General features: G+C 46.7%; 1 protein-coding gene across 1 annotated transcript in view; it reads left to right on the top strand.

The window, feature by feature from the left end:
- Nucleotides 1-101: 101 nt before the first annotated feature.
- Nucleotides 102-16,876, top strand: part of RBM6 (RNA binding motif protein 6) — a 58,535-nt gene continuing 41,760 nt past the window's right edge. The window contains exons 1-5 of the mRNA XM_054838808.1: nt 102-171; nt 5,021-5,130; nt 7,182-8,520; nt 9,289-9,378; nt 10,359-10,428. Of these exons, the coding sequence (XP_054694783.1) occupies nt 5,087-5,130; nt 7,182-8,520; nt 9,289-9,378; nt 10,359-10,428 (1,543 nt within the window). The 5' untranslated portion in view covers nt 102-171; nt 5,021-5,086. The remainder of the gene's footprint in view (nt 172-5,020; nt 5,131-7,181; nt 8,521-9,288; nt 9,379-10,358; nt 10,429-16,876) is intronic.

Below are 16,876 nucleotides of genomic sequence, written 5' to 3'. Positions count from 1 at the left end.
GAGTCCGTTCGCAGCGCTGCCGGCGCGGGGCATGGCGGGACCGGTAGTGCGGCGGGCGGCCGGCGGGACTTCGCTTCCCAGCGTGCCGCGCGCGGGGCGGAGGGGAGCGGAAGTTCCGGTTTCTCGCCGTGGTTGCGCTGGGCCTGGCGCGGCGGGAGCGGCGCCGCAGAGGTGAGGGGCGGCCCCACCCCGCGGTCCCGGCCGCGGTCCCGCCGGTGGCGGTGGGCTGTCCGGTGCGGCGGGGGGGCGCCCGCTGTGGCGGAACCGGGCGGGGCTCGCGGGCTTTGCGGGAGGGGCGCGCGTGCGGGGTCTGGCGGGGGGCCGCCGGGGCCGCGGGGGGGAGCGGGAATCTGTCGGGGTACGCGAGCGGGGCAGAGCCTCCCGCAGGGCCGGCCGGGACAGGCAAGGGGGGGGCAGGGTGTGTGTGTGTTTCTGGGGTGTCCCTGGGGTAAAGGGGAGGGCTCCCGTGGTGTCGCGAGAGGGGAGCGGGGCGGGGGTCTCCCGGGGCGAGGGGGTGTCTCTCCGTGGGGCTGTCCGGGATGGAGGAATGTGCGGGGGGGTGGGGGGGTCTTTCCCAGGGTCGCTCGGGGTAGGGGAGCCGGGGATTCCTCCGGTGGGGTCCGTCAGGACGGGGGGTGTGTGTGTCTCATTGGGGTCACCCGTGCCGCGGGCACGGTGCGAGCTGGGCGCTGCCATGGCGGTGAGGAAGCAGGTCCCGGCTCCGTGCCCCGGCACGGCCCCGCGGCTGGCTGCGGGCTCAGTCTCCTCCTCGGAGCCCCACACCCCAATGGGACGGGGGGCCTCGGGCTTGGCCGGCCCGGTCCCCGGTGCAGGAGTACCACAGCGGGTCCCGCACGGCTGTGCCGAGCGCTGGGGCCTGCCGTCTGTGTCGGTGGTTGTGGTGTTTCTGGGTATCTCTCTCTTATTCTGAGGCCCTGGTCAAAATTAGGGCTTCTTTCACCCCGTGTCGCGTGCGTTTCTGTGAAAAGTGTCTCCGAAGACTTGTGTTTTTAAAAGGGATGGACAAAAAGTTGGGCTGAGTTCATGCTGGGATGCAGAGAGAGGTGATCAGGGCTGGCGTGCGGGCCTGGGGCTGCGTTAGCTGGTAGCAAGGCTCAGCGATGGGCTGAAGGGGATTTTGGACTGTAAATAGAGGCTCAGGTGGAGTCCGAGTGCGGCCCCGCTCGTGCTGGAGGCTGGTGAAGGCCGGGTAACGCGGGGGCAGTGAACTCCCGGGAGTAATAACAGTGGCTCTCGTGTTTTGCTTTTTGAAACAACTGGCAGCACAAGAGTTTGGTGGTGGTGCTGGTGCGTGGTATTGATTTTGGAAATGCTGCTGAATCCACTTTCCCATGCCAGCAGGGCATTGGTGGTGTGGAAGTCTCCCCTAACGCTCCCTAGCTGGGAATGGGCTCTTGAAGTCCTTTGGGACAGACAAGGTCAGGATAGTAAGGGGGGTGTGTGTGTGTTTAGCAGTTCACCTAATTGTTTCTAATACATGTTTTTAAAATCATCATACAACTGAAAAAGCACACACATGCCTTTTTTAAAGTGAAAACCTCCAGCCTGATACCTGGAAGAGCTGAAATGGTTCTCTCTCCCTTCACTTTCAAACTTTAGTGACATGATTTTGATATGTCTTCATTTCTGGATTAGACATCTTCAACTTTAACATTGGAAATAACAGCCTTTCTTGGCTACTTGCAGTTTCTGTAGCTTGGGGAAACGTTTGCTTTTGTACCTTCTGCAGCACTTGAATTTCACGGAGGCTTTTTCCTTTCTTCAGCCTTACAAAAACTTTACTGGGCGCAGAAAGTTGTTCCGTAGCAAATTGCTTCCTCTGTTCTTTTATCGTAGTCTTGTGTGTAGTTTTGTGTTTGATTTCCTCACAGTCTATAAATACCACGTCTGGCAGCCTTGGCAAAGTCTGTTTGGAGAGAAGTTGTGAATATTGGAGTATTTTTCTGAATATAGCATCTCTTTGAAACTTCACCTTGCTTAATCCGTCACCAATTTCTCCTGCCCCCCCCCCCCCCCCCCCCCCCCCCCCCGATTTAGAAAACAAAGTGCAAAGTTGGGTGTAAGTCAGTGAGGAGATGCTCGAGGACTGTGCTGGCATTCCTCACTCTGCCCCTTGCCAGAAATCTTTAATTATCTCTTAAAAAGGCCGGCTTCTCCATTTGGCTCGATTGCATGCTTCTGATGTACAATGCTGTTATTGCACCATAGTACAATGTAAATTGAAAGAAGAGATCCAAAAAAAGTCTGCCGTCAGGCTTGGCACGTGCATTTGGAAAGCAGAATCGGGAACGTCCCCTGGACGGCAGCACCAGGCACTGGGCTGTTTGGGGGTGCACTGGGGAGGGCAGGGGCACGGTCCTAAGGAAGTCCTTGGGTGTAATTGCCGGGGAGCATCCGGAGCTCCATCAGTCTCTCCTGTCTGCTGGGAGACCACCGGTTGTCGGAGGGACTTGGACCACAAAAGAACTTCCCTCGCTTTGAGATGCACCTCCTGTGTCTTCATTGGAGCCGAGGCTTTGCCACCAGGAAACAGAGCCAGCTGGGAGAGGAGGAAGCTACTTTCAGCATGTGTATCAGCCCTCCTGAATATTCAGTGTAATTAAAACAGCTAATTATTGTCGTAAAAGAACTCTAAAGCTGGGCTCTGTGAGTAACTGGACCACGTTGTGTGTTCGGTGGCTGCGTTACCGTGTCACTCTGAAACGTCCTTTGTTGCCGTTTCCTTCAGCTGCGTGGCTGTGACTGAACTATGGCAAAACTAATTGGTGCACAATTCCTAGCACTTGAGGGTGGATTTTTGCCACGCTTCGCTGCTGGCCTGGCCCCAGCCCCGGGCTCTGTTGGTGTGTCTTTGGCAAACAGCCTGACTCACACTGACCTGTCCGCCTGTGAGCAGGGAGGTGGGAACTGAGCTGGCTGTTACCTGAAGGGCAAATCCTGATGGTGTCTCAGCGCAGCGTGCCATCTTTTGGAGCAGTAGTAGTAGGGCGTACCTTCAGGAGATCTGAGAAGTTTCTGTCCCTGTCCTGCAGTTTGCTGTCACCTTGTTTTGTGGGGTTGTGTAGTAAAACCGTACTGCTGAAATAACCTGGGTTAAATATAACTCTTTTTGGAGAGTCATCCGTGGTGCGGACCCAGAAAAGCACAGGCTGGCACGACTAACACGTTGTGCGTTGCCAAAGGCAGAGCGGCGGGAGCGAATCGCATCAGGCTGAGCAGGGGACTGTCGGAGCCAGCGTTGCTGCCTATGTTATTGAACCATGACCTCATGCTGGTGGATGTTGCTGCATGGCTCAGTGATCTGTGCCAGGCCTGATAGCAGTCTGGTGGTACTTTCCCCCCTGTCTGATAATTTGAATATTATGTCCAAACAGTTCCCAGCTGGCAAGGGGGTTTTTTTTAAGCATCGGTAAGCTGGTTGACTTAATGAGGACTGGAGTGGGGGAGGCAGTCCAACAGGGAAGAACAAGAAACACCAGGTCTGCAGATGTCTGCAGGCTGCAAAAAATCATAGATAAAAGGACTAGCTGATGGCAACCACCCGTAATAATGGTTGCCATAAACCATCTCTGTTCGCCTGTCCTCTCCATGAAGGGTCCAGTGTCAGTTCTCTTAGATTCACCTCCAAGAAAGAAAAAGTGCTAGAGCTTGTGGATGAAATCCTTGGAATCAGGGGGGTGCTTGTTGCATCAAGAACCGTGTAAAACGTGAACAGACCGGCGCTCTTGGGCTTGAGTGGCCTATTTCTTTAGCGATGGCATCAGGGCGGATGGATCAGCGGTGGTCGTACAGGTTGCCCTCATCAACCTCCACACCGTGACATACTGAGGCCTGCAAGGCCCTGCCGTCCCAGCTCCCACGCGAACGTTCTCAGGCTGCGACGGACCCCGGCAGGAGCGGGTGCTCCCTCCTGGCAGGGCAGCTCCCTTGAGCTCCTTGGCACAGGCAGCTGCCGGGAGCGGCATCTGGAATCGCTCCCCAGTGTAAGGTCTGTCATAACCTGCTCTTTCGACCTGCTGCCCATATGGCAGCGCCGACCTTTGGAAGTGAGAAGAAACAGGATGTTGTGTGCGCTTTTCTTCGAGATGAGCTGCTCTAGCCAGGCCTGGCAGTGACTGCACTGTCTCCTGTTCCACCTAGCCACCGCAGTTAGTTTAATCCTGCGTCTGAGCTGCTTTGTAGCAGCATGCGAGCCCCAGGTCTCCTACCCTTGGCCTGGTGGCACAACAGCCCTCCTGAACCACTGTGCCTGGATTAGCCAGAGCAGTTTGAGACCATGAGGTTGCTAGCTACCTCATTTTCCTCTAGCTCTGCTGCAACCGTTGAGGTTTTTTTGGGAAAGACGGAAGTACTTCCCATTTTAAGTCCCGGATTTGGCAATCGCCAGGAAATCCTCACCTTCTCGCTGGTGGGAGGAAGCAGATGAAATTTTAGATCTCTGTCGAGGCAAGTGTTATTTGCGGCGCTCAGCTTGATGAGGGCAGCGCTGGAGAACAGTGCCTGTAATAATTTATTGGCAAAGCGTACTCTGTTATCTACGTATTTTTGAGGGCAGAGTAACCACAGCAGACCAATAGTAGTGATCGTTTCCTTGAACAGCAAAGAGCTTTTGGCAAAAATAGTTTGGATTAAACATTAATTGCAAACTGTTGTTCAGCAACGGTCCTTGTTGTTTATAGATGGTGGTGTTCTCACACTTCTAGCTGCGCTCCAAATAGTGTCAGACAGCACAGTATGTTGGAAAGCTTTATGTTAATCAAAGCAGATATCAAATTGTTTGCCCACCCCTATTGACAGTTTGATTTCAGAAGTCGTTTGACGCTTGCAAATTTGAACATGGAGAAATGCAACAATTAAATTCATTCATGCCTGAGTGTGGTCTTGTGTATTTGTGGATCCTGGTCAGGTGTTCCACACATCCCTTCTAACCAGCAGTGTTTTTCTTACGTGATGTGCATTCTTTGCCTTGCGGCTTATTGTCGCGTTATTTATTCAACAGGTTGTGCTGTCTTGGTGTTCTTAGAGTGAATTAACCATTTCTGGAAACCTACCAGACAAGATCAAAATGTGGGGAGACCATCGACAAGGCAACAGAATGGGGTCTTTTCGGTAAGTATTTGAATGTATAGTGTGTTTCAGCAACGTTCTTAAATACAACAAGCCATAGGGACTTTCTGTTTGTCAATATTTCTACACATCCTCCCATAAGCAGACTATTTTGGTAAAAATTCTGAGGTCCTTGTGGAGCTAGGCATGACTGCCAAAGAGTAGGCAAGTTAAGTGACAGTGTAACTTTCTGCATTTCTGTGAAGTTTTTTCACTTCTTTTGTTTTTAACAGCTGCTTTTAGTATTTCTGTTCCTTCTCCACACCACCTTTTCTAGCGATACTTATTTTAGCTGTTGTAAGCTAAGGTGATGATATGCCGCATGGATTTTGGTGCTATGTGCTGTTAAGACCTAGAAGAGAAGTGCCTAATAGTGTGATGTTGATTCTGTTCAACCACGGCACTTGTCTTAACTTCAGAAACACTGACACTTTCATTGCATACTGGATTTCATGAAAACGTTGAGAGTTTAGCTTTCTCCATGAGGTTCAGTAGACCATATATCCTCATGTTCTTGGACGTGCCCCTTCATAAGGCATTTTTGAATGTCGCTGGAACTGTTTTAAAGATTTGTATGCAACTGCACCTGTGCAGCATAATATTTTTCTTAGTTTATATTCCTCTGGTTGGTACTAGGCCCTGTGTTTGCAGGAGGGCTCTAGGTATTAAAAAAAAAAAAAAGTGGAGGCACCAAGAGCTAGGTTTTCTTCTGTTGTGCATAATTCTTTCATTCTTTGCTCACGTGTCCACCTCAGTTACTTGAATATCAGCATAATAAAGGTACTTCCTCATGGCATACTCTAGGTTTCTGCAATAAGAATACTTCAGATAGTTGTCCAACTGTAATGTGTTCAGAAAGCTGATGACATTTGAGCGACGAAAGCCAATTTCCTCCAGAACATGTCTTAATGGTATTGATAGGAGCGTGATTGTGTTTTATGATGATATCAGTAGTGCTGTTCTGATTTTTAAGTAGATTTCATTGGAATTGTTCTTGACTGTTTTGGGTGGGAAATTCTAACCCTGAACCAAGTTTTGGTTACTGTTCTATATGGTGGTGAAACAGGGGTGCGTAGCTTAGGGGATCTGTATCTGGTTTGATTAACTGTGCAAATGTCACCTTGCATTCTGTTGGTGAGGGATTCTGTAGTGAAACTCGAACAACAACATGACTTGCTGTAGCTCCTGAGGAAATGTCCCTTGATTTGGGTAGCATTTGGTGTTGTTTTAAAATGTGTTGATATTTTATTATTGTAATTTTAAAAAAAATGTATTGGAGCCTTACCTAGATGAAAAATCAGGTAGCTTCATCTCAAAAAAACCCCAAACAACCAGCAACCCTCATTGGGTTTTGAAAAACTGTCTTAAGAGGAAACCTCTTCCTGAGTGGTTTTATGCAGCTCTCAGGAGAGCTTATAGCTGTAGTGTTGTAAACTCGCTGTAAGACAGCCTGTCTGGAGGCACGAGCACAGGATCGTCTTGAACATTGATTGTTGGCATATTCCTGTGAGGCATCCTCGAAGTCTGAACTGATAGCTTTCAGCATTTTGCCAGTTTGGACTCCAACACAAGAAAGCATAAATGAGTCTCTGTAGTATGTTAATAGAGCATGTTTGGTAACCTCTGCTTTTACGTGGCTCAGGATGACGTGTTAAATTAGCCGTTTCTAATACTGCCCAGAGAGCTTAAGCTCAGGTGGTTCCTCACAGGCGTGTGGTGGTGATGCTAATGAGCAAACACACCAGCTGGTGGGACCTCAAACAGCTGCAGAGCTGTGTGCAGTGCAGGAGTATGTGGATTGCTACCATCATTAACCCATTAATATTGCAGGTATTCCCTGTTGAGTGCTTCTGGAAATTGTGCTGAAATGGGAGCACCCAAGTTTACTTTCTCACATCTGTCGTATGCTGCCTCATCTTAAACTGCCAAACATCAATATCTTCTGCGGATCTTAGACTGTTACACAACTCTATAAAAGTTTAGAGAAGAATGTGCTGCTGTGTAGATTTCAGACTCTAAGCACGTTATGAATAATACTGTCTTTATTTCTACAGTGGGAGCCAAGAAGAAAGGTTTGCTCCCGGGTGGAACAGGGAATATCCTCCTTCCCTTGATAGTCTTGCTCAAGAAAGACACTCTGGCAACTTCTCTGGCAGAGAATCACTTCCTTTTGATATCCAGGCACTCACAGGCCTCCTCAATCCTCAGTTTGCCAACAGAGAGGAACCTTCTTTCAGCTTTGGAGCTAGAGATGGACCACGTAGTGACTTCAGAGGTGGGGAGGGGCACCATGATTTCAGGGGCAGAGATTTCCCACCATCTGACTTCCAGGGCAGAGATGAGTCTCAGATGGATTTCAGAGGTAGGGAGCCACCCTCTTCTGAGTACAGGGGCAGGGATATGTACTCTGGAGACTTCCGGGAGAGAGAAGGGCCACCTATGGACTTCAGGGGTGGGGACGTTCCTTCAGTGGACTACAGGAACAGGGAGACGTTCCGTATGAACTACAGGGACAGGGAAGCACATAATATGGATTACAGGGGCAGAGATGAACCTCCGTCAGACTTCAGGGGAAGGGGGTCTTTTGATCTAGACTTCAGAGGTCGAGATGGATCTCATTCGGACTTTAGGGCAAGAGATGTGTCAGAGTTAGACTACAGGGGCAGAGAGCATTCCTATTCAGACTTCAGAAACAGGGATGTACCCGATTTGGACTTCAGGGGTGTCGGCACCTCTGATTTGGACTTCAGAAACAGAAATGCACCATCGTCAGACTTCAGAAATAGGCACAGGTCCCGGTCTGATCAGGATTTTAGGAGCAGAGATGTGGCTCCTCCTATGGACTTTTCAGATAGGGAAATGCCTCCTGTGGATCAAGGCCTTGTAGATTTTAGGCGCAACCAATCTACTGTACCTTTAGCAGAAAGAGAGGGCTCTGGTTTAAACACCAGCAAGAGAGAGGAGTCTGCACTTGGTCTAGATAGAACTCCCTTTGGTAGCCAAAAAGGAGAATTTCAACATTCAGAAGCACCAGCCAGAGAAGAGGAATCCCTCGGATTGGGTCTTGAAGACGACACTTCACACAATTTCCAAAATAGCCGTGGATCTCTTCCTACTCTTCAGGACCAAGAGGAGCAACCTCAGACCTTTGCTAACAAGCAGCAACAGCAGCAGCTTTCTGGGGGGGAGCAGCAAAGATCCGATTCTGATCTTGGGTTAAAGGGTGAAGGTGGCCTGGATTTCCTTGGAAGGCAAGATACTGACTACCGAAACATTGAGTATCGCGATGTGGATCACCGGCTGCCGGGCCATCAGATGTTTGATTATGAACATGGCAAGTCTTTTTCAGAAGGAAAACCCAGCAAAGATTCTAGGCCCTATAAGAGCCTTCAGGTAGGTGGTTTTGTCAATTGATGTTTCTCTTAAACGCGTGTTGGCCAAAGAATGGAAGGAGCTGGGAAGGAGTCTTCCGTTCATATCCCATCACTTCAGTTCCATCCTAATTCACTGAGGTCATCCTCGTGCTCCAGGTTGTTTTAATGGGCACCCTTCCTATCTCAGTAATACTTTCTTCTCCAGAGAAATGCAGTTTAGCAATTGAGAATTGCTAAATACATAGAAGCAGATTTGGTTCAGAAAGTCCCCAAGTTGAGAATGACCGGACAAAGGGAGGGTGTTGGAGGAAAGTAGTATACAGAAGAACTTATTTTCTTATTTTCTCCTGGGCATCGCTTATGAGCACTACCAGAGAGAAGCTGTTGCCTTAGGTGGACCTGAGTAGAGCAGTACAGCCGTTCCTATGCATGCTTTGTTTTCCTTCAGAGTTAACTTTGCAATCTGAAGGTAACGGTAACTACAGAGTTAATAACTGCTATTGATTTTGAATCTCCCACTGCCGAAAGCAGAGAGAGGCAATTTGCCTGTTTTATTTTCCTGCACCTAGATCTCATTGTACAGCCCAAGGAGCACATGAAGCTAGTAATGCTGGTCCTCCAGAGCTCTCTGAATCTTAAACAGTGTGGTGGTTAAAGATTTGAGCCAGTTTGCTTATGGGCCTTTGCCTTTGAATTGTACCCTGCTTTTTTTTGTTGTTACTGTTTGTGTATCTTGTGAGCTAGCATCTCTCATTTCTAAAAACCATCTTGATTGTGTGAACTCAAGGACCAAGATTACCGGACCTGTCCCAAATACGTGAAGCCGAGCAAGCTCATTCGGCTAGGAGGAGTGCCTGAAACTGCCACAAAGGATGATGTAAGTGGGATGTTTTTCATCCAAAATTCATAGCAAAATTTTCAAAACTTCTATCGAGTGTTTCTAAATGTACCATTTTTAAGCCTGGTTAATGTAGTTCAGGTGGTCTGTCATTTTCCCCAGGGAAAATCCAGATTTAGAAGTCATTGCAATGTTACTTTTTATCTGATTATCCTGGGTTTTGGGGAGTCTGGAAGTGATGAGTTTTTCTTCAGTCACGTCTGAGGTGTTAGTGGCTAAAAGCCTTGCCTCCAGACTCTTTTTAACATGCCTTACTTCCAGCATTGCTTTATATATACCAAATATTGTTATTACTTTGTTATTCTATATTGGAGTCAGAAGATGTGTAGTGTCTAAGTGCACTTGTTCGTTCTTAGTTACTTGAAATTGCTTAAATGAGATCTTATAAAGATGGAAAAGACGTCTGCTGCTACTGCTGATTTTAGTAAAAAAAAAAAATAAAATCTAGGCTACAAGGTGATAGAAGTTCCCTTTCCAAAAGCTTCCACTTGAAATTAGGATTTTTTTTTTTGGCGGCAGTTGCAGACATGAGAACGCCTACACGTAACAGTTTTTGCTAGGGTTAGCTGTGATGATCAGAGCTGCTGAGGCTTGCTAATGGAGAACTCAAGGCAGAAACTTTATCTACTGGAGGATGATAAGACTTGGAACAGTCACCCCGTGCCCCTTCGTTTTCTTAAAGGCAGTAACTGGCTGGAACCAGCATGACAAACCTTTGCATGGTTGAATTTGGGTGTAAATGATGCTCGTTTATTTAAACAAAACCCCAAAATGCTTCCCAAAACTGAATAAACAGTTCTCAGGTACTGCAGGAACTTAATGGGGAAAATACATCACTTTGTGACAGAGTTAACCTAGAAAGAAAAGAAGTCTTGAGGAAAGAGAACTGTATGTTAGCAAGTGCTTCACTTTCTGAGATTTTATTTTGGAGACTGAAGTGGATCTTGGTTTTCCTGTAGATTCTCAACGCTTTCCGAGGGCCTGACGGGACACCCGTGAAGGACTTACGACTGAAAGATTACAGTTCAGGTGAGAATGCTTTTCCAGTGCTTCTGGTTTCGAGTTTACAAAAGGGTATTTTTCACTCTGATACTCACTTAGGCAGTTTGGTTAAAGTCTTTGGTGCCATAACTGCAGGTATTTTCGAATGAAAATGCCCACTGAGTTTCGTAGTTTGTCCTCTTGTCTTCTAAACTGATGGCTGTTCTCACTGCTGCTTCAGAGGTAAAGCATGTGTCCTAGTGCCTCTAGATAGATGGAAGAGCAGTAGGAAAAACAGTAAGGCTGTTCTAATAGCCATCGGGAGTAAAGCCAACACTGACATGGAACAGCAGGTTAATTTCCAACTGATTTTTTATATTATTATTAAATCCTTTCGGATTGTTCTACATCTTCTTTCTGACATGGTCTTACTGTGGAACATGTCCTGGGCAAATAGTGTTCTCAGGAAACCTGATACCTCCTAACGTTTCTCCTTCAGTAACATGAAACTGTTACCCTTCTTAGATGTGAAGACAGGTTAAAAAAAAAAAGAAAAAGTAAGTTTTACAAACAAATATCCAAATACTGGGTCTGGATGTTCTTTGTCATTCAAAGAATGAAGTTTTGCTGTACTTCTGATCAGTGTGTATAGGATTCTGAAGAAAGAAATATTTTACAAGGCTGCTTTATGAGAGTTGTACTGGAACAAAGATGTGCGATGGTAGGAAATGCGGGGTGAGTCCTGGGGATTGGTTTGAATTATACTAGTAGGGAATACCTGGAAACCGGAGGGGACTGTCTGAAGTTACCTCTCCTGCTCTGATGGTGCTGAACAGCTCCCGCTCTAAAGTGAATTTCTGTCATTTTCCAAAGAAAGGGAGAATGGCAGGGCTGTTTTCTGTGGGGTTTTTAATTATTTTTAAACCTAGGAAAGGAGAGGCTTCTACCTTCATCAGTGCTTTTTCTTTTTATCAGTATGGGTTGCACGCAAAGCAGCTGGAATTCTTGGTGTCAATACATTATATAAAGGCTTCCTATGTGTTTAGTAGCTGGGGAGAGAAACTGGGGCAGTTGGGTATTTCTCCAGTATTTTTTTGTTTCTGGAAGCTGTCAAAGGAGATTTCACAACCTTCTGGTGAACCTTTGAACTGAAGAACACCCCTGTGTCACATAATCTGGTCTGGCCCAACAAGCAGGGCTTAAGGGGCACAGTCAATCTTTCTTGCTTCCTCTCCTCTTTTCTAAGCATAGCACAGCGTGGCCGTCATCAGCCGCACAATGCTGACTGCAACCCAGTAATTGCAACATACTTGTTTTTTACCCGTGCTGATGTGATTTGTCAGGGTTGGGGTTTTTTTTTCTGAAATACATCACTTTTCAGTAATAAATCAACTTGAACTGGGAATCTCTTCGCAAGGCTCTTCTCATGTACATTATTAGGACGTAACTGCTCTCATTAGAGAACTGTTGTCTCCTCCCCATTCCTCATTTCAAAGGCTACTCGGGATGAGACAGAGTGTCTGAAGTTACACGCGGAAGCCGTAGTATGTGCTGGTGGTTGCATGTAATATGAGGGTTGCAGTTTTCTGCTGTCTCTAAAAGCTGCATTCTGTTTCAGTCTCTGTCTCAGCTGCAAAGTTGGGGTTTTTTAAGTTTTTCTGGCAATTTTGGGGAGGGGAAAAAACCGAAGTTAAAATTAGCTCTTATTTTATGAGCTATTTAAAGCTGTTGTTTAACCCTGTCCAGTCAACGTCAGTAATTTAAGCAGTGTCACATTATTCTAGGTTATGTGGATACTACAAAGACTTTGGTTTGCATTATGTCCTGAGGCTGCAAATGCAGCTGCAAATTTAAACAGCTTTCTGATCCTTGTTACGCAAGATGGATATGTCTAGGACAATAAAAGCTTCCTGAATTGTGAAAACTTCTTGAAATTGGGTAACTAGAAGCTGTAGTAAATTTAATCCAGCTTTTCACATTAGGTCATCCTATAGAGAAGTTTGTGAAATTGAATTCATATTAACTTCTGAAAGCTAAGCCTGTTTGAAACCAGAGTCATGGGCTAAACAATGCTTTTAGGATGGGGTGTGTATGTAAATATTCATAAGAATTAAAAGCAAACTTGCTGGATTACTGATGTCTCTCGGATACACCAGGGCCCGTTGGCTGCATGGTTGCATTGACGGCAGCCTGGCTCGGAGCGCATGCTAAGCCTGTCTGAGTGGGTTGTATATTTTTTGAGTGCTATCCAGAAATGTTAAAGATAACATTAATCATGAGTATGCGTGTTGAGTGTGTTTGAGAGAAGAATGCCTGCAGCTGTTGGAGAACAATAACAACCGTAACAAATAGCACACAATTAACTCGAAATAAGTGAGGTTCAGATCAGTTTCACAAAAAGATAATGCTTATCATAAAGCTTATCTCAGCAGCTTCAACATGATGATTCCACTGTATGATCTTTTGCAAGACTGTTTTGGGGGAAAAGTTGTGGTTGATTTTTCTTGGAAAAAGCAGCTCAACTTCTTTATAAAGCCCTTTCTTTTTACATACTGTGTATTTGCTAGGGGAAGAGTATTTTCACTGAAGGTTGTGCTGAGCGTGAACGCTGTTCTTAATATGCCTGGTGTCATTTTGGTACGCATTCAAGCTGTTTATTCCTTAGATTATCTTGTTTCTGAAGCCCACAGACTGAAGTGGTGGCTAGATTTTTAAACAAGGTACTGGAAGGAGAGACCTTAAGAAGTAATATAGTAATTCTATTTAAATCAAAAAGGCAGATATTTTATGAATGTTGATAAAATGTCAGACTTTATAGTATTACCCTACACAACAGTAACTTGTAATTTCCATCAGTTAGATTATTTTTAATTGATGCCTGTATGTTCAGACTGAAAGCATCAGATCCATTTGTGGTGGGAAGAGGGCTTCTTCCAACGCAATGTGTAAGCCTTGGCAGAAATAACTGTATTAGATTGTCGGCTTAACTTTCAGCTTGCGTTTTCAAGTGTGTTTGGTCATGTCTGTTCAATTAATCATTACAAAGAATAAACTCTGAGGTGATAGTGGAATCTTCTCAAAGACCGTTGACTTTAGTCTGCAGTATCTCCCAATGCCTCTTGCTGCCTCATGCGGAGGCAGCGCCGTGGATGAACCGCCGTGTCGGCAGATACTAGCAGTGATGACTTCTCAGCAGGTCTCTGAGAAGGGGTTGTCGGTAACAGCTTGTGAGCTCCCCTTGTCCCATCTGAAGGTACTTGGCTCTGCTCCCTGGGGTCAAGGCTTTCATGTGGCTTTACGGTGCGGGCCTCCCTCTGTGGAGCTGTTAGCGCAGGGTGTAACAGCACCAGGCTACTTGTGGCACGGTGTCTGTCATTCTCCTGCTACTGTCTGTGCGCCTGTGTTGGTGCTGACTGCCAGGAACTTGAAACCGATACCTCTTGACCTTCAAGGACTCTAACGTGAACGCACTTTGTCCTGGTTTTGATTTTGATCATACTTTAAACTTATCTCCTGCCTGATTGTCATCAAGCTTTATTTCCACTTTCCTGACTAATGTCAAACATGAGCAAAGTCTGAGATATCTTGAGTGTCTGATGTGCACAGATCTCTTTGGCTGAACGCACGTGTATGACCTGGAGAAGAAAGCACACGGAGCTATCTTTATCTTAAAGAGCTGCTGCTCATCATGAGTCATTCACCCTTAAAAGATGCTGCAATGATGTCCAAGTAATAAGTGAAAACATGAAGCATCTGAGCCTTCTGTTCAAATTATTCTCCTGGATACAGTCTGCAGTGGGACAAGCTTGGAATGTGTGTTTTCCAGCCAGGATTCACGGTAGGGTTAGTACCAACAGTTGGGAAAAGCTGTTCAGGGAAAGTGAGCCTGAGAAATTGCTGGCAGCCCATGAGGCTTTTCTAGCTTGCTCTACAAGTCCATCTGGGGAACCAAGAGGAGTTTTTGCTGAGCTGGGAGAGCCTGGTGGAGAATGGACGCACTGACCAAGATGGAGAGCGGCATGCGCAGAGAGCTCTGTGAAGCGGACCTGGAGGGACCAGGTGAGCTGGATTGCGATTAGAAGGAGCAGTGAGGTCTACCCCAGCTCCTTTATGTACCCTCTAAATTAGTGCAGTGCTTCAGAAATTGGGAGATTTGGGTTTGTTAATTGTCTTCTGACCCTTTTGAATACTTTTGAACCCTGGGTGAGGAGGGAGTGCAGTGCTGCACCCCTGGGGAGCAAAGCACCCGTGGAGGTGGCATGTCTGGAGCAGGGAGGAGCTCTCTGAACAGCAGCAATGCTGGAGGCCAGAGGGATGGCCACCGGGATACAAGTGGCTGATGCTAAAGGACAGACATCCTCCTGTGGTGGAGATACCTGCAGGAAATGTAGTGTAACCTAAACCCGTGACTAACCTAGCAGCTACTTAATGGCAGCTGCCTGCTCAGTTTTGAAAAGCTTTTGTTTTAGCAAGTACTATTGGCACTAAAAATATTTTATTGCTTGCTTAGCCACCTTCTTGCACTAGTAGTTATTTTTTGTTTCATTTCTCCACACCCGAGCCTTATGTGGTGCTTGGAACTGCCCCCCTTATCCCTGCCTTTGTTAAACTTAAACTGCCTTGGCCAAATGCTGGAAGAAACTGGATTATCTTGCTTGTTCTCACTAAGCTCTGCCATACTGGCGCCCTGTTAAATATTAATAAGCCCCTTAGATGAACCTTTAGAAGGTGGGGGTTTTTTTGTTACTTCAAGTGCAGTCTATCCTGTGTATCGGAACAGTGTATCATTGGTTTCGGGAATATTTCAGGAAGCCTCTGAAATTTAAAATTGTGTTCTTTAGTGTTGCATTTTGCTAAAACTCATAATTTAAGGTCCAGAATGTTACCCTTCATGATGGAAAAATAGGTACAGATTTTTGAGTGGTGCACCTCTCCATGCTAGGGATAAGCCCTTCATTTTCCATGGCTGGAGTGCCTCCCAGTGAAATCTCCTCTCCCTCAAAGCAGAGCTCCAGGCATGGATCTGCATTTGTCTGGCCCACATCTAACTGAGTTTTAGCTCCCTCACTGTAGCTGTAGGTGTGGATGGGGTTTAGTGATGCTCTTGGAGGTCAGAAGTGCTGGTGAAATACTGTGCTTGCCCCCAGGTCCTGCACGTGCCACAGATGCCGTCATGCTGCAGCTTCCAGCCTTAGGTAGGGCTGGAGAGCTGAGCTGCTGCCCTGCATGGGGAAGGGACGTTTCTGGAAGTATGCAGCAGAACTGTGCTAAACTGAGACCTTTTGTTTCCTTTCAGGAGCGATGCAAGTGCCCTTGGGCAAACCCCTCTGAAGGGTGGATTTGTTGCCAGCTAGTGGCTTCCTCACAAAGAGGGCTTGGCACCAACCTTACGGAGTTTGATTAGGAGTAGGTCCCACAAGGACTTACATTGTTTGGTTTGGTACAAAGAACATGCTATGGGTTGATGTGAGATGGCTCTAATACATGCTGTGGCACAGAGGCGCATCTTGCCTGTTGTGTTAATTATACAGAAGACAGCTTGGCTCACCATCAAGGCTGGTGCTGATGCACCACAGGAAGAACAATCTCCCGTTGCTGTATTTAGCGCCTTGCACAGTGAAGATTGTGTAGCCCACTCTACTGTGTCAGCCACAAATAAGGGCAGGCAGATCTTGGGCACTTGCTGAAAGCTGAAGTGATCCACGAGCTCACAAAGCTGCTGTAGCACACACGGAGCTTCTTCTTGAGGCATGGCCAGATCACCCACTCATCACCAGAGTTCTCCAGTCTGGAGGGGCTCGCCTTTCAGAAGCTGGGGAGATATCTTCAGCGCTGATCTGTGTGAAGCAATTGATTCTTGTTTGTAGCCAGAATAGCCTGGCGAGGACTAAAAAAGCACTTAGTTGGAATTAGTCCATGGTCATTGATACCAGTCCTTGCCAGTTTTCCCAGTTGTGTGGGCAGTAAGCTTTTGGCTAGTCTTGCTTTCAGGGCAGTAGTGTGTTGTCTCTTGGAAGCATTCTTGCCCATCTTTCCTCACCTGTGATGTGGTGGCTTAGGAAATAGGAAGTACAAATCTGTTTTAAGTCAGTGCTTGTGATAGCGATCAACCTTGGTTCAGGGTTATAAGGCTTGTTCAGCAGAAAAGGCAACAAACACATTCATCCAGAAAACATGCTCACAGCCTTTCTGACATGCAGAATCCTTCTCTCCATAACCATTTTTACAAATGTGTTCACCATTTTTGCACAAAACTTCAAGGCTTTTCACAGTGTGCTGACGTTGTTGCACTGATGGCTAAATGACAGATCATGTATCCTGGAGACCAGGTTCACATGAGCAGCACTTTAAAACCAAGGTCCTGTCTGCAGCACCTTCCCATATATGCAGCTTCCAATCCTCTCGTGGAGTTTTGTGGTGTCCCAACCTTCCCTGGATTCCAAGTTTCTGTATAAATAATGTAATACTTTGTCTTTAATAAAGCTACAATGTGTAT

Source organism: Grus americana, chromosome 11, assembly GCF_028858705.1.
Source record: "Grus americana isolate bGruAme1 chromosome 11, bGruAme1.mat, whole genome shotgun sequence".
Lineage (NCBI taxonomy): Eukaryota > Metazoa > Chordata > Aves > Gruiformes > Gruidae > Grus > Grus americana.
This window is presented reverse-complemented; position numbering and strand designations above follow the sequence as displayed.